Source organism: Aricia agestis, chromosome 4 (genome assembly GCF_905147365.1).
Source record: "Aricia agestis chromosome 4, ilAriAges1.1, whole genome shotgun sequence".
In the NCBI taxonomy this organism is placed as follows: Eukaryota; Metazoa; Arthropoda; class Insecta; order Lepidoptera; family Lycaenidae; genus Aricia; species Aricia agestis.
This window is the reverse complement of record NC_056409.1, coordinates 8304773-8317663: the sequence shown is the minus strand read 5'-3', so window position 1 is coordinate 8317663 and position 12891 is coordinate 8304773. Positions and strand designations below refer to the sequence as shown.

General features: G+C 38.9%; 1 protein-coding gene across 1 annotated transcript in view; it reads left to right on the top strand.

The window, feature by feature from the left end:
* The first annotated feature begins 1963 nt into the window (after positions 1 to 1963).
* The window catches only part of LOC121726355 (hemicentin-2-like), a 30589-nt gene continuing 19661 nt past the window's right edge, over positions 1964 to 12891 (top strand). The window contains exons 1-19 of the mRNA XM_042113679.1: positions 1964 to 2248; positions 2540 to 2769; positions 4007 to 4129; positions 4628 to 4717; positions 5551 to 5691; positions 6017 to 6182; positions 7181 to 7359; positions 7446 to 7518; positions 7726 to 7754; positions 8135 to 8247; positions 8729 to 8850; positions 8984 to 9124; positions 9427 to 9540; positions 9644 to 9913; positions 10346 to 10518; positions 11191 to 11359; positions 11702 to 11950; positions 12117 to 12189; positions 12377 to 12576. Of these exons, the coding sequence (XP_041969613.1) occupies positions 1981 to 2248; positions 2540 to 2769; positions 4007 to 4129; positions 4628 to 4717; positions 5551 to 5691; positions 6017 to 6182; positions 7181 to 7359; positions 7446 to 7518; positions 7726 to 7754; positions 8135 to 8247; positions 8729 to 8850; positions 8984 to 9124; positions 9427 to 9540; positions 9644 to 9913; positions 10346 to 10518; positions 11191 to 11359; positions 11702 to 11950; positions 12117 to 12189; positions 12377 to 12576 (2923 nt within the window). The 5' untranslated portion in view covers positions 1964 to 1980. The remainder of the gene's footprint in view (positions 2249 to 2539; positions 2770 to 4006; positions 4130 to 4627; positions 4718 to 5550; positions 5692 to 6016; positions 6183 to 7180; positions 7360 to 7445; positions 7519 to 7725; positions 7755 to 8134; positions 8248 to 8728; positions 8851 to 8983; positions 9125 to 9426; positions 9541 to 9643; positions 9914 to 10345; positions 10519 to 11190; positions 11360 to 11701; positions 11951 to 12116; positions 12190 to 12376; positions 12577 to 12891) is intronic.

Below are 12891 nucleotides of genomic sequence, written 5' to 3'. Positions count from 1 at the left end.
TGTGCGCGAGTGAAAGAGACAAGAAGCGTTATACCATAAAGTTATTATACCTAGCGGAATAGAGCAACAATCTCGAGCTGTCAAACGAAACCAAAATCAAAATCAAAATTATTTTTATTCGGAGTAATGTTTTTACAAAAACTTTACCGAACGTCGATACTACGGTGCCTACCACCGGTTCGGGAACTAACCCGGCGAGAAGAACCGGCGTAAGAAACTCGCACGGGGCCATCTTTTACTAAAAAGATGGAAAATTACAATTTAAAACATATAACAGATATATACAAACATACACGATCACATTCATGTACATTACATCCCGGGATGTATATCTTTACATTATATTAACTTGACGCACCACTGGAATGTACATGCAAGCATCGTAATGACGTCATAACCATGCGTCTAGTTAATTTGACTGTGTTATATAACAATATTATGACTTAGAGCTATTTACAATAGGAATTACTTATAAAAAATATACTAGTAGCCTGTAAGAACCACCCTATTCCCAAGGTGTGTCGTCGTCGATGAAATCATTGATTTTATAATAAGCTTTAGTACACAAACGTTCTTTTACTACATTTTTAAATTTATTGATAGATTTTGAACGTTTTCTGGGATTCTATTGTACAGGCGTATACACTGGCCTTTAAAAGATTTGCTGACTTTGCTAAGTCTGATCACTGGTATTTCTAATTTGTTCTTATTCCTAGTGTTAAAACAATGATTGTCGCTTTTCTTTTTGAAACTATTTAAGTTCTTTCTTACATACAGTACGTTATCCAAAACATATTGAGATGCGACGGTCAGAATATTTATTGTATAAACCGAAATTGGTTTCATCTGTGTGTAAAAATATGTGTACGTATACACTTACACAAGCATGATTGAACATGATTTCTATGAGATTAAATTGTCAACGTGCGGCACGTGCCGACTGGACGTCAAAAAAGAGTGCTGCTGTCATGTATCACACTTCTCTTTTTACCACGCAGTGTTACTGATAGTGACATCTCTCTTGCTCAGGCCTTTGTTTCTTTATCCCGCTGGGTATATTAACTTTATGCGTTAGGCCTTGTTCTCTCTCTATGTCTACTTTCGTGGATTATTATCAGCATAATCTAGTTAGTGACTGTCTTTTCATTTGCGTAATAAAATAGCATAAACCATAACAAAGCAATAATTTGTCTCTATACTTTATTCTATTTTCTAACTTTTTTATGCTTTTTGATTGTCTCTGTCCTAAAGTTTTTTTAAAATTTCGTTCTACGTCTAGTGGCCTAATGACCTATCTTTGTTATGAATATTCTACATTAGTATCCTAAATAAGCATTCTATTATAATATTATTTCTATGTTTATGTTATTTTCTTCAGGAAATACTAGCGGCCCTGTGTACAACTTAGATAATGCATTCAAGAACAAAATGAAACCCACATAGATTACAGAGTCAAAGGTTGTACAGATAAGTCACCGAATCACATAGAGTTGTTACTGTAGATGCACATTCATTACCATTTACTCCTCCTTTTGGTTTCGATGCAGTCGGGTAAAAATTGAAGGAAAAAATATAATAAAGTGAAATGTAATGTTTGTAGTAAATGAAGGTGATTTGTATAGTATACCTGAATTAAATTATTACATAATAATATTATGATTAGCAGCATACTTCATAGGGTAATAGGTGATAATGTAATACCCCCCTATATTACATTATCCAATATCATTGACTCAATGATCTCGGATCCAATATATATGATAATCTAATATCCCCCTTAGATTACTAGTTTTTCTTCACAGTTGAAATTCAAAATTTACTAAAACAGGCAGGCAGCTACTAACGACTAGAACAAGCTGTATTTAGTTGAATTTGTATAAGTCATAGTCGTATCTAATACTATCGTATATCAACATAAAGCGATAATTTTAAAATAATACACATTCAACAGTTCTATTCTAATGTGTCCTATATTTGAAAATGGGCGCTAGAATAATATTTCTTAAAACATTTATTTTATCACTTATATCTCTATCGGTGGAATATAATGTTTCAGAGGAGATTAAGTTGAGGTCTAGTAGTGATGGTGAAGACGGTAAAAGTAGTTTGGTGTTCGTGTTCGATACAACGGGCTCCATGTATAATGATTTAAGGCAGCTGCGAGAGGGCGCCGAAATGATCTTACAGACTGCGCTAGAGGAGAGCAACGTAATTGCTGATTTTGTGTTCGTTCCTTTTCACGATCCAGGTAAAATCAAGGCCCAAAACTGCCTTAGAGCGCCTTCATATTACGTCGCAAGTAGTGCGGCAGGTGCGCTGTAGCCACGCGACTTCTATACAAAAGAGAGTCGCACGGCTGCCGCGCGACTGTCATTTGTATAGAAGTCGCGCGGCTGCAGCGCTGCTGCCGCAGTGCTTGCGACGTAATGTGAAGGTAGCCTTATCCCATTTTTGCCGAGTGCTCCTAAAGTTTTGCGCCTTACTACTTAAACGCCTTCTCAGTAGCTTATTTTCTTACTCCAAATGTCTACATTCACAGCGGTCGGCCCTGCAACGGTTACGAAAAGCAAGCTGGTGTTCAAATCGGCGTTGAACATAGTAAGAGTGTACGGCGGAGGGGACTGCCCCGAAAAATCACTCGGTGGTATTCAGTTGGCACTCAACGTGAGTCGGCCTCGCTCTTTCATATACGTGTTCACCGACGCCACAGCATCCGACCATCGGGATGTCGGGAAAGTTCTGGAAACCATTCAGAGGAAACAGAGTCAGGTAAGTAAAGTATTTGCTCTGTGTGGCCTCCCAACTTTGGATGAATACTAGCTGTAATAAATGTGTAGAGGGTCCTAACCGAATGGTTGCCCGTTATTATCGACGTCAATTATTGTACCATCGAAGAAATTGTTTCATAAGCACTTGACGGACCTATAATAACGTCATTTTGTTGGATTATTTCAACTTAATGTAAGTCACCATCTGTTGGCTGGGCTTTAAAAAATCGGCCAAGTGCGAGTCGGACTTTTATTGAATTTATTTAAGGGTTCCGTACTTTTATTGAATTTATATTAAAGTTGCCAAAAATTGTGGTTTTTGTATGGGAGCCCCCCTTAAATATTTATTTTATTTTAATTATTAAAGTACAAATATAATTAAGAATATTGTGGGTATCTCAAGTGCCTACCTGCTACCAATATTGATTACGAGCAAAAAAAAAGGGCAAAAAATCACGTTTGTTGTATGGGAGCCCCCATGGGCGTAATGGGAGCAAATTACCCAGGTTCTGGGCCGGGGGGGGGGGGGGGGGGGGGGCAAATTACGCAAATTCGGGCAAATCAAATTTTTTATAAGCTAGGTGCTTATAAAGAATAAAAAATTAATAATTTTTAGTTATAAAAATATTGAATTGCAAACAAATGACAAAAATTCGTTTTATTATTTTTAATTTTTATACATTAAAGTACCAGATAATATACTTAGTTGGGACGTCAACAAGATCCAGGGGGGGCAGCTGCCCCCCCCTCGGTACGCCCATGGGAGCCCCCGTAAATATTTATTTTATTTTTCGTATTTGTTATTATAGCGGCAACAGAAATACACAATCTGTGAAAATTTCAGAAGTCTAGCTATAGCGGTTCTTGAGTTATAGCCTGGAGACAGACGGTCAGACGGACAGACATCGAAGTCTCAGTAATAGGGTCTCGTTTTCACCCTTTTGGTACGGAACCCTAAAAAGACCAAAATAAATACAAAGGTCCGCAATCTGCCTTTGAATCAACTTTTCCGATAGTACATGCAAATTCATAACACAACATAAAGGGGGATCATCAGTGAAAATAATTAAATTGGCTCATGATATTTAACCCACAGAAGTCGGAGACCTTGATTAGCTGCAAACTTAACTCGCAGAACTTTTGCATAATTTTGACGGAAGTAGACAAGTCATGATTCGAGTGTAAGGAATGGGAATTAAATAACGTCTAACGATATATTTTAATGTAATGATTTTCAGGTAGTATTCGTATTGACCGGCCACTGCAATGACCTGAACAAGCCGCACTACAAGGTGTACCAACAGATAGCCGCCGCTAGCTTTGGACAAGTGTTTAACTTGAATAAGACCAGCGTTCATAAGGTATGTATTGTCTTGTAGCTGTAAACTAAAGCTACAGCTTTTGTTTATACACGTCGAGACTACGCTACATTTTTGAGATTAAGGCCCCTTACACACTGCGACTTTTATCAGCGATGCTGTCGCGATGCAACATCGATGCAGTCGCAAATCGTCCACCTATACACACTTGCGCTACTATCAGCATCGATACAGTCGCGATACTGTAGCGATGCAGAAGCAAAACAATTCAAAAATCTATTGTATCGCGCGTGTGTATAGATGCTAACGCGCAACTGTATCGATACTAACGCGCGACAGCATCGATACAAAAATGGCTGGTGTCGCGATGCTATCGCGCGTTTCAAAAACGCGCGACTGCATCGCTGTTAAAAGTAGCAGTGTGTAAGAGGCTTAAAATGCCGCATTGCGTGTCAATGTTAGCTTTTTTTAGCAGCCTTTATTTTCCTTTTTAATCATTTCGAATTGAATCATTTAGTTTATATATCTAATTTTTTATAGGTGCTGGATTTTGTACGTAGCTCTATCAAAGGCAGGAGTGTGAATTTAGCGTCGGCTGTCAACCCTCCCGGATATAATTATACCAAACAGGTAATAGGGCTGCATTGTTAAGCTGCAACAACGTAACATTTGATGGGTGCGTTAAGCCTACAATAAAAAATCAGAAATCTAAAAAAATAACTGTGATTTAATTGCTAGGTTAATTCATAATTTTTTTGAACTCAAAGAATGAAGTTAGCAGTGAGTGCTTAAATATATTCTTAATATATTGTATTTTTTGACTGTTTGATGCATAGATTTAGTACTGTCATGCTTGGTTATTTGTTCACTTAGTGATTAGTATAACTTATTTTTAAGTGGCTACTTGCCGGTTACTGTTACTGTGTGACCACGACCACCACGTGAAGGATCATAGGCTATTTTTTGTAGACTAATTTGTCCGTGAAATATATAATTTGCGCGGGCGAAGCCGCGCGGAACGTCTAGTTAGACAGTATAATATGGAGTAGTACATAGCTTGACTTCACATGCGTCTATAAGATTTTTCCCTTTGCCTTTCTTACTATATTTTTTAAAATCTTGTCTAATATTAAATAGAGAAAAAAATCTAACTCAACAAGTCCATTACCCATTTTCTAAAACACGATTTTCTTTTAATGTATTTTTTTAAGGCCCAGGATCTTCCACTGTTCTCGCTCCTGCGCCACCGACAGCCAGCCTGGCTGGGCTGGTATGCCTCCAGCTTGTTACGCCACCTTTTTCTAGGCCGTCTACGGCGGCGGCGTCCATCTTCGGATGCCCACTCTGTCTCCTTGCCCAGCGGCATAGAATATGCCAGCGGTCGGAATGCATGCGGCTAATGTGACCCGCCCACTCCCATGTTACATGTTATATACAACTTAATTTTACGATACAACTTTCAGATTCCAGTGGACAAATCAGTGAGCGAAGTGACGGTGTCTGTGTCGGGAGCGAACCCTCAGATCCACGTTATCAACCCCAGCGGCGAGGAGATAACGGGCCCGCCGCAACTTGTCACCACTTTGGACCTCTCTGAGATAATGGTATTCTAATGATGTACTATCAGAGAAGTTAATTCCTAGGCAGATGGCGGACCCAAGTAATTTGGTCGCGTAAAGTCAAACCTATCAGATCGATCACAGCTAACATTGAATTGACATAAGCTGACCAAATGACGTAGGTCAGCATGGGCGTACCCAGGTAGGGGCAGGGGGGGGTTATGCCTTTCGTCGATCGTCCTGAGATGTTGCCTTTTTTGGTTCTTATAAACTAGGAATATGTAGATAAAATGTAATTTTTTGTGGCATACCAATTACTGACTACGGTACACCGGAACATTGCAGTAGGATAAAAATAACCCTGTTCCAGATCGTGAAAGTGCTGAACCCTGAGCCGGGCGCGTGGAGCGTGCGCGTCGGCAGCGCCGCGGAACACTCGGTGAAGGTCGCCGGCCTGTCAGATGTGACGTTTGCGCACGGATTTAGCGTCAGCCCGCCCGCAGACATGGCGGAAACCAGCTATAGGCCGCTGCAGGGTAAGTCGGCCCATTCACTATCCTGCATTGCAGTCCGCCGTGCCGTCCAACGGCTTATGCAGGATTGTGCATGCAGGCCTGCGACACCATTCACTATCCTGCATAAGTTGGCCTACCGTGAATGGGCCAATTAAAGAATTGTTTGCTTTCGTTTTATGGCGAATATTATATATTAAGGTAGACATTCACGAGCGATCCATATGGCTCTCACGCCATTGGCTCGATATTCGATGTCGCGCCGAGCCAAATTCATGGCATTCACGAACACGCCAGCGAGCCGTTCCATGAGTGTAGGCGTCGAAAGCGCTGGACGTGTTCTAACGCAAACTAAAATCAGAATGGCGTCTTTGGCTCGCGAGTAACACCATTAGGCGTGTCCACACAGAGCGAACAGCCTCGTGAGGAATTCGCCGCGAGAAGCAGCTCGGTTATACAGCAGGCGAATGCCTCGCGAGGCTGCTCGCTCTGTGTGGACCCGCCTATTAACGAACGAGCGAGCCGTATGGCATGACGGCTCAGAGCGACCGGACCGTTGGTTTTCTGCATTCACGAGGGCGCCGCGGCAATTTGCTCGACGCAGTTGGCATTACATCGCGTCGAGCCGAACAATTTGGACCGACAGTGTTTTCACATTCATGGAAGAATTTTGGATCGACAGCGTGCCAAATAGATCGATGGATCGCTCGTGAATGCCGGCCTATAAAGGATCATGATGCACAATTACGGGCGAATGTGAACGTCGAACGTGTATTATTGACTCATGCGCGCATTCAAAAAGTAAGTATTTCTTCTATGAAAGGTAATATTTACTAAGGGCCTGTTTCACCACTTACTGGTAAGTTCCAGATAGGCTATCCACAAGTAATGTGACAGATATACTACTACTATATTGTATCTGTCAGATAAGTTGAAGATAGCATATCCGGCACTTATGAGGAAGTGGTGAAACAGCCTCTAATTGTCACGAGTCAAGATCTCATTTATTTATGTAAATTCAGGGGCCTACAATCATCTGCTAATATCACTGACTGGGACGGACCGACCGTTGCAAGTGCAGAGTGCAGACATACTCAGTCTTACGGGTGAAACTAAGTTCGAAGTTGCTCTCAAGGACATCGGCAACGGAATCTACAAAGCCGATCCCTTTATACCACCTGAGGACTTCTTTTATGTCGCTGTAAGTAAAATTTGAGTGTGTCTACCATAAGTTATAAATTATACTAAGTTTGATGTAGACTACACTAGCAACATCTATTTTTGTAGGTCCGTGGAAGAGATGAATACGGTCAGGAATTTAGAAGAATTGGCTCCACAGCAATACAATCTAAAGCGCCAGGTAAACTTTTTACACTTTTGTATTTATTGGTTACCCTTAGGGAGATCGCAGACGGCACACTTTTAGTGTGATCTAGTCTGCGGCACACATTCAGTCGGCATGGCCGCGCCATGCTGACCGCCGCAGATTCGATCACACAAAAAGTGTGCCGTCTGCGATCTCCCTTAAGAAATTATTTTTTAACTTTAATATTTCTATTTCTTTCAGATGTCCCATATCTTGATGCACCGAAGAAAGTAAGTTATTTTGACAACTCACAATTTTTTTTTATTTTAAAAACCAAACACTTATAATATTATATAATGAGTGCTAGTGACAAAGATGTGTACAATGTAGATGTAATGTAGATTTGCCCCTAAATATGTAACCTATAAGCCATTCTGAAAACGTTGCTAAAATCACTCGTATCGTTGCACACTGGAGTTGAGCTAAGCTGCGTTACGAGGAACGTGTATTTCAGGACCAAAAGTATATCTTCATTTGCCTGACTATTATATTCTATTGGATCTTAGAAAACATATTCCTCTTAACGCAGCATTAGCTCAGCTTGGAACTGCACTTCTTTAGAGGGCGTCTTAAGAAAATGGACGTTATACTACGGCAAATGCATTTACAGATATCGGCGCGTCGCCACGAGCTAGTGGCAGTTGTATGTCACGCGGAGTCGCTCGTGCCGATCGCCGTGACGTGGGCTCGGGGGGACGCGCGCCTGCGCAACACGCATAGCCTGTGAGTATGGTAAATGACACGGAGACTTAGATCTTTGCAGTCTACAAATAATTAGGGTCAGATCGGTTACATAGTAATTCTCGATAAAGTTAACGCTAAATCATTGAGATGAATTATTCCGCCGCGACGAAACGGTGCAACACGCCATTTTATAGTCCTATCGCGAATCTTGGTACTAGACGAACAAAATACTTCCTGACTACTCTTAACTTAACTTGAATTATCTGGAATTACCCTGTCTCTAATTTACAATTTCTTATTAACAATTTACAATTACTTCAATATGAAAAAGTGTAGCTACTTTAAAGCGTCACCAGATGGCGCTACTGTATGTTTGAAACCAAATATCCTTCAAGCCCCATAAGAGCACCGGTAATCGCGACAACATTAGAATACAATAGCATTTCCAAGAATCCTCGATCGAATGATTAAAATTATCAAAGTCTTATTATATTTATACACAAAAATATAAACTTTTTAGACAGAGCACATCTCTAGAATTAGTTATTGAGGACATGAGCGAAGCCGACGAGGACTCGTATGATTGTGTGGCGGTGAATGTTGCAGGAGCTAGTAGAGTCACTACACTCATAGAATTGATTGGTATGTAATCTCTTTCACTATATTGAGCTTTGTTTTCTGTACCTAGAAATTAATAAATATGTCTTATGTTTGATATGGAAACTTAATGAAAACCTAAAAGAATAACAGACAACATAATATTATTTGTTTGCAGTGGACGAACCAGAAGTAAAAGTATCGGCTTCAAAACTGACATTCACAGAGAACGAAAATCTTACTGTATCCTGCACTATAATCAGTGAAGCCTTTCTGATCAGTGCTCAACTGCAATTTCAGGGTGAACATAAAAATTTCGGTAGGTGTATATTGTAAGTTATTCGATATAGTCTGGTCGCCGGATAGAGAGAAAACCAGCGATGCTTGTTTCAGTTGATACCATAAAATATATCAGCTCTTTTCCGGGCACGCGCAATGTCAGCCAGATACCAATAATTTCGTGCGCGTGTGAAAGAGACAAGAATCTATACTTAATGACCTAGAAACATGATTTGATACATGGAAATGTTTTTTTGCAATATATACAATCTATAGCTACAATCTACATACTTAAATTTAATAACGAGAATAATCAATAACTATTCATCTATTTTATTGCAGTTACAAAATTACAGATTAATCCTAACAGTAACGGTGTTTATAGTTTTGAAAAATCTATACCTAATGTGAGTAGTGCGGATGCTGGAACATACACATGTATTGCAGCCAATAGAGGTTCGTATTTATGCAACAAAAATTACATCAACATAAATATATTATTGTTAATATTTCAATTTATGGCATGTGCCAAAATTATAAATATTGCAACATATTTCAGGTGGGCAAGCAAACCAATCATTGGAAGTGGTGGTTCAAACCAAACCTACAGCTCAAATACTAGGACCGCATACTCTGGTAAGGAGTGAACATACGGACTTACAGGCGGTTTGCCACGTCGAAAACGCTTTGGAAATTCACTGGGTGGATCAAAAGCGAGCTATTACAAAGACTGAAAATGTTCACGGTTCTTCTATATCGACGCTGGATATAAAGAATATTACCGAAGATGGAGTATGGGCGTGTGTTGCTGTACGGAATAACTATACAGGTATACTGAGTTTTATTTTGTTGCATTGGGCATACAGATCGAAGTCATACTAACTTTTTACACAGAAATTATCGCTACACTATATTCCTTTGTATCTGTAAGAAGCACAACACAAGGTGTTTAATTGTTTAAGGGCCTGTTTCACCACCTCCTGATAAGGCTATCCACCAACTAACTTGACAGATCAAGTATGGAGAATGTGTCAAAAAAGTTGTGAATTTTATTAATAGGCACTTTATCAGAAAGTGGTGAAACAGGCCCTAAAACTTCTTACTTGAATTTGAAAGGTTACAGGCAAAAATCTACTATGTGTGTCAGATAGCTTACTTGCATGATTTTCCTCTGTCGCTCGATATGAAGCCAGCAGTGACGAAACATCCGAATAAGCTAATAAGATTGTGAAACGTGACTATAGATTAAATATTATTTTAGCCTCAGACAAAATAGAAGTATCGGTGTTATACAAACCACGAGTTCACATCGAAGGACCGAAGAACATAACTATACTAAACGGCACCACACACGAAGTGGTCTGTACGATGTCCGCCAAACCGCCACCCCGAATATTGTGGCATATGGAGACTGAGAGGTTTTTGGACAACACGGTTTGTTACTTTGTATTAGGTTGGGTAAGGGTTGCACCAACTAACTTTAACTATAACTGTAACTTTAACTACAATGCAAAATGTCAAATTTTTGGTTAAAGTTAAAATGGACGATATCCAGACGCCATATTTAACCATAACCATAGAGCTCGACACGGTTTTAAATGCACGTGGCGAAAAAAGTAACTAATGCTGTCATCATACAAAAACGCCATTTTTTACAGTTCTCCTTTACCAGCAGCGCCCCCGCCCACGTTCATTTAGAACCTTGTTGGACCAGCTGTCATCTGTCAATTTCTCTGGGCAAAGATTAAATAAGGTTAAAGTTAAATTTAGCCTTAACTATAACCATAACTTTAACGTCTCTGGTGCAACCCAACCTTAAACTATCATTATCATCATCTTAATTCTGGTCCCAGTTAATAGAAATTAATACATTGGACCTAGTTAGGTATAAGTTTTTTGATTCTCGTACGAATATGTTTCTATCTCGTTTCTACAGCTTCGAAACTAATACGACAACTTTTTTAGTTGTGGCTATACTAAAGTCTCGCATTCTCCTTTTTATCGTTGCAAAAATGCAGCTAAAGTATGACATACAGACTTAACAAAAGATGACAGAGTTATTCTTTATTACAACGATATAATCAGTACATAATTTTTCGTATATAGGTAACTCAAGTGGAGCCGAATGTATATAGAAGTATACTAACTCTGAACAGCAGTGAAGAGAACGTACAAGCGATGTTTTTCTGCGTGGGAGAGAACTCAGAGGGCATTCATCAAGACAGCATCAACGTTAATGTGCGACGAAAGATGAAACTCATCAACGGATTTTCTGGTGAGGTATTCTGTTTTGATATTACATATTTTCCTCTGACAGAACCTTAATTAGTACAAGACCATAATCGTAGAAATTTCAAGTAAAAATAGTTCTGAATAGGATGTAGGTATTTCAATTTAAACAAGTAGCGGGGTGAGACAAAAGGATTCATTATATCAGAACTAAAATAAGGTATCTAGACTCTATTTTACAAAATTGTAGTTTGCATTTACTGGCTTAATATACACATCTCCTGGAAACTTTTTATAAATTATAGTATTTTGTAACAAAAATCACACTTCTTTGCGCAAGCCCCTTTATGGAGAAAATATTTCTATAATATTGGTCATTCGATTTCAGATCTATCGCCAGACTTATATTCAAAAGTGCATTTGCCTTGTGTAGTTGACTCGTATCCTCTACCCAAAATAAGATGGTACCATAACAACACCGCCCTGCAATTTGATAGCAATGTAGAGATCCCTGAAGTTGATTCTTCCATTGTAATCAAGAGAGTAGACTTTGAGAATTTGGGAAACTACAGATGCGTCGCTGAAAACGGTTACGAAAATATTACTGTGACTGGGAACTTGGAAGTTCGTGGGCTCGGTAAGTTATTGTAAATTAAACATAATATGGTTCTTTCAGTCAATCTTTGTGTATAACACTCAAAATATGTATTTAGAACATTAAGATTACATAATATGGAGATAATTTTTTCTGAATACATGATTTGCATTTATATTGTGTAGGTGATTTTTTCAATGTCTTACAGAAGCGCCATCTATCGTGAAAGAAGTTAGAAATATTGTGGCGAAGAAAGGCGAAACCCTCAGTTTCACATGTAGGTGAGATTTTATTCTTTGTTTTGTGAAAATGTTAATATTCTGTCATAGCATAAATTATTATTATTGCCACTCTGTTAGTACCATAAAGTTAATATACCTAGTGGTTCCGATAGGTATATTAACTACTGTTATTTCTTAAAAACATTTTTAATTTTAATTGTTTTCTAAACATTTTCTATTGTTTCAGAGTAATACAAGGAAAACCAAAACCTTCTTTAAAATGGGAATATAAGAACTCGTCAAAATTTACTTCTGCACCAAAGAATATAATAAACGGCGACCGAATTGATATAAAGTCTGTGAATAAGGAACATGCAGGGTTGTATAGGTGCACAGCTGAAAATGTCATCGGTATTGATACTTGGGACTTGAAGCTTAATGTTCAATGTAAGTCACTAAATTTATTAAAAATGCAATACAGTGTGTTAGTGTAAACACCGTTATCCTTGAAACCATCAAATGAGCCCGTCAAAATGAACAACTTTTTCTATGAGAACAATGCTGGGAACTAAAAAAAATGCCGTCTTCATATCCATACGGATGCCCGATCGGCAATTTGTATGGGTATGAAAACGGATTTTTTTGAGTTCCCAACATTGTTCTCATAGCAAAAGTCGTTCATTTTGACGGGATCATTTGATGGTTTCAAGGATAACGGTGTTTACCTCAGAACAGGTGGTGTTTACACTAACATCTTTTATA